Genomic DNA, 3,540 nt, shown 5'->3' on the forward strand with positions numbered 1-3,540 from the left:
TCTTGTCACTGGAGACACATTGACCAGGTTGAGTTCAAAACCAGAGGTCAGTCTGTTAACGGCACTCCTACTGCTTCAAATACTAATGAATTCTTTGTAGGTGATCTTATGGTATCTGAACAAAACGTTGTATCCGAAGAACGCAATACATGTGAAGAACCTGAAGTTTTCATTCCGAGAAGATCTGAAAGATTGTGGTTAAGACCACCATCCACATGCTCATTCAGGGTGTGCGGGTGTGATGAAAATGACTGATACTCTGTTCATTGCTCTACTCATTATTCTCTTGTTTTAGTAATCCATATGCTGTACATATATACGCCGATTCGAATACATGCGTGCTACTTGTTGCGCTGGCCTGAATTCCGGATTTCTAGTTCATCTGATTATTCCGATATACGTACGAAACTTAATTCTCACATGAACTCAGGAGACGGAGATGTAAGCATCCCTGAAAGGAGGCAACTTTGTACTATACAATAATTTAGAAGAAACAACTTCCACCGACAGACACTCCTATAGACTGTTGCAGTAGAAAACTGTTTTGAGGTCGGAAAAACGACAAGTTTGGGGCATTGAAGGGAATGGTTCAGTTCCAGCACTTGTCATAAGGTGAAGGCATGTGTTAGGCGGAATCCTGCACGAAAACCGATTTACCGCTCGTAGTCCAGGTTAATTACCGCCGAGGGGCCTGTGCGTCACGCGATTGGCCAGAACGTCGGCCTGGGGAGCTCTGGTTCGTCCGTATGGAATCGTGATTCAACAACGACCAGTTGCCCATGCGACTGGAAGAAGACGTCTCGTTTGTTCACGGAATCACGCATTATTACACATGATCGAGGCTTTTGTCCAAGTTTTCCGGGTCGGTTTTATTCTTGTTGCTCAGCGGCTGTCGTTCATCTGGAAGCCACAAGTGAAAAAGGGTAAAGCACTATCCTTTAAGTTCTCAGCGAGGGGTAGTAGGCTTGACACCGCGAGGATTCGCATAAATGTCTTGTAGTGAGTTGAATTGGGTTCTAAAAGGGGCATGGAAAACCTTCGGAGGAAGGTAGTTCCACGCAGCTACCACCCGAAATGAAAAAATATTTGTCCAGAGATTGAATATTTTCTTACAATGTCGCCGCCGAGTGTTTTCTGGGTCAAGTGGAGAAAACCTATTGTCTAGGCTTTCTTCAGACAGGGCATAGTTAAGAAATAGATCTCTTCGGAGCCGACGATACCCCCACGGGAAAGAACCCCATAGAGTATTTGGAAGTCCATGCGAGCAATGCGGGAGAAGGTTCACCGAATAATCCGTAGAACGGCGAAAGCCCATTCGGCCTGTGCCCCACGGGGCAGTGTGAAGGACATGTTTGAAGACAGCTAGACAGCTAAATCCTTTCCGGCATCTATCCTCATGATGTCTTTCGGCTCCTTCTCGCCATGCATTGTAAAGGCGTTCGATGAGTCTCCTCCGAATGACAGATGGACACACGTTTCGTCATTCAGAGAAAGGTGCCAGTTCAAATACCACTGTGTTGCAGCGTCTACATCCACTTAGAGGGCACTGGCATTTGAACTCCGGGATTTTCAAGTCGTCGCGAAAAGTAGACATGGACTTGCAGGAATATCTGAAAGGTCGTTGACGTATATCAGAAACAGTAGTGGAGAACTCTGATGGGGGCCAGCGCCGGAGAAGAGTAGATCGAGTTCAGTTTACCATGGCATGATTTCCCTGATGGGAACGTCTTGATCCAGTGAAGGATTTTCCCTTGAATCCCGTAAAGTTTGAGCTTGTGGAGCAGTGGGACGTGTGGAACTCGATAAAATGTCTCTATAAATTTGAAAAATTTGGCATCCGATATGAGTTTTTCGTCATTGGCCTAGGTCCTTGCGCACGAGCATGTTTGTCACGCAAGAACAATTTGGGAGAAATCCGTGTTTAGCTAGGGACATCAAGTTTTTGGAAGTAAGGTGCTCTGGGATAGCTTGATTCAGAATGCGTTCCATGAGCTCGCACTGCAGGCCAGTGAGGCCATCGCAGCCAGGCGATGGTCGATCAACAGCTTTGTAGTTTGTCGCTTCCTTCCAAGCAGGGGGAATTTGGAGTTCGTCACGCGACCGACGAAACACAATGTAAGGATGATTTCCAGTGTAAACGACGTGTTCTTCTGAATCTTTGGATCGACCAACGTGCCGAATGGGCTGATCTTGCGCAAGGGTTGACGAATGTCCTCCACCGTGAAGACCAAGTCGATTAGACGGTGTGAGTAGTTAGCGCCGCCGAAAATGGCTATTTTCGGCGGCGCTACCTCATGTATTTGAACAGCACGTTTCTGTCTTTTCGCCCCAGGTCCAGCATGTAGCTGGATCATTGTCCCATTGGCAATTGTTTGATTTACAGAGTTTAAGAATTTCACGAAATGCCAGCTCAACTTCTATCTCCGGCAGTCAACTTTTTGATAAAGAGTTGAGACCTCCTTTCCAGAATAAGCGGCTCATGTAAATATATGCTGTTTTTTGGGACGAACATCGCATCAGCTTCGTTAACTTCTGAACAACTTCCCCATACAAGTCTTCCACCGGAGCTGTACCCAGTCTGACTTGTTCAAGTAAGATGCTCATTCTTGAAAAATCTGCAAGGCAGACGCTTAGAATCCATGCTTGAGGCTCGAGATTTCTTCCCCAACAGTGGATGAAGTCAAAGATCGGCAGTGATCATCATGCCCCAGTGGAGCGTTAGTTATCACCTGAATGACGAATAGTCTTTCGTCAGCGATGACCAAATTTCAGGAGGGATCGTAGTTGTCCTGCGTGGTATCCGGTGGGTACAAGGACATGTTGGGTCCAAGTTCTCTGTTGAACGTTTTTAACCAGCGACGCTGCAAAAAGTCCACTTGATCCGACGCGCAGGTGCCCCATCCAATGCTTTTGGGAGAATATTCCATTCCGGCTGCGCGCTTTAGTGATATACAGGGGGTCAACACTCCTGGAAACGATGAGTATTTATCGGATGTTCAAAATCATTAAGCAGGCAACACCCCGCGAAGGCCTGTTTGAAGCCCTGAAATCAAACTCGGATTACAGCTGTCAGCTGTACTAACCTGTGGTAGCAAATACGTGGACTGCTTCCATTCGGGCAAAAAGGAGGCCGCGTTGAATTGTTTGCCTACAAATGTCATCAAAGATTTTTGAAACAAATTTTGCGAGTCTCAACAACCTGGCTGCTTTTTTTGTGCCATTATTTTTTGCTCGAAGTAATGTCAGGTGAATGACACTAATAATAAACAGTTATGTATGGTGGCTATCGAAGATTAGTACAACTGAATAACACACAGAAAGGAAAAGGATTTTGCGAGTTATTCGGAAGATAAGTTGTAGTGGATTACGTTGAATAAGGGCCATGGGCGAGCGTGTTGTGGGTGTGCTACCCACAAGTTGGGAATAAAACTTATTATTATTAATAATATTATTATTATTGTCGTTTTATCCAAACGATATCGAGTCTGGACTTTTTCCGCATGGGGATTAGCGCGGTTTGGATGGACTCTGGTCAAGGCG

At 45.8% G+C, this 3,540-nt stretch overlaps 1 protein-coding gene across 1 annotated transcript in view; it reads left to right on the plus strand.

Moving 5' to 3' along the window:
• Positions 1-362, plus strand: part of T265_13421 (hypothetical protein) — a gene marked incomplete at both ends in the record, with an annotated part of 3,440 nt that extends 3,078 nt beyond the window's left edge. The window contains 2 exons of the mRNA XM_009168806.1: positions 28-236; positions 296-362. Of these exons, the coding sequence (XP_009167070.1) occupies positions 28-236; positions 296-362 (276 nt within the window). The remainder of the gene's footprint in view (positions 1-27; positions 237-295) is intronic.
• Between the last annotated feature and the right edge of the window lie 3,178 nt (positions 363-3,540).

The sequence above is a fragment of the Opisthorchis viverrini genome (assembly GCF_000715545.1).
Source record: "Opisthorchis viverrini unplaced genomic scaffold opera_v5_65, whole genome shotgun sequence".
Lineage (NCBI taxonomy): Eukaryota > Metazoa > Platyhelminthes > Trematoda > Opisthorchiida > Opisthorchiidae > Opisthorchis > Opisthorchis viverrini.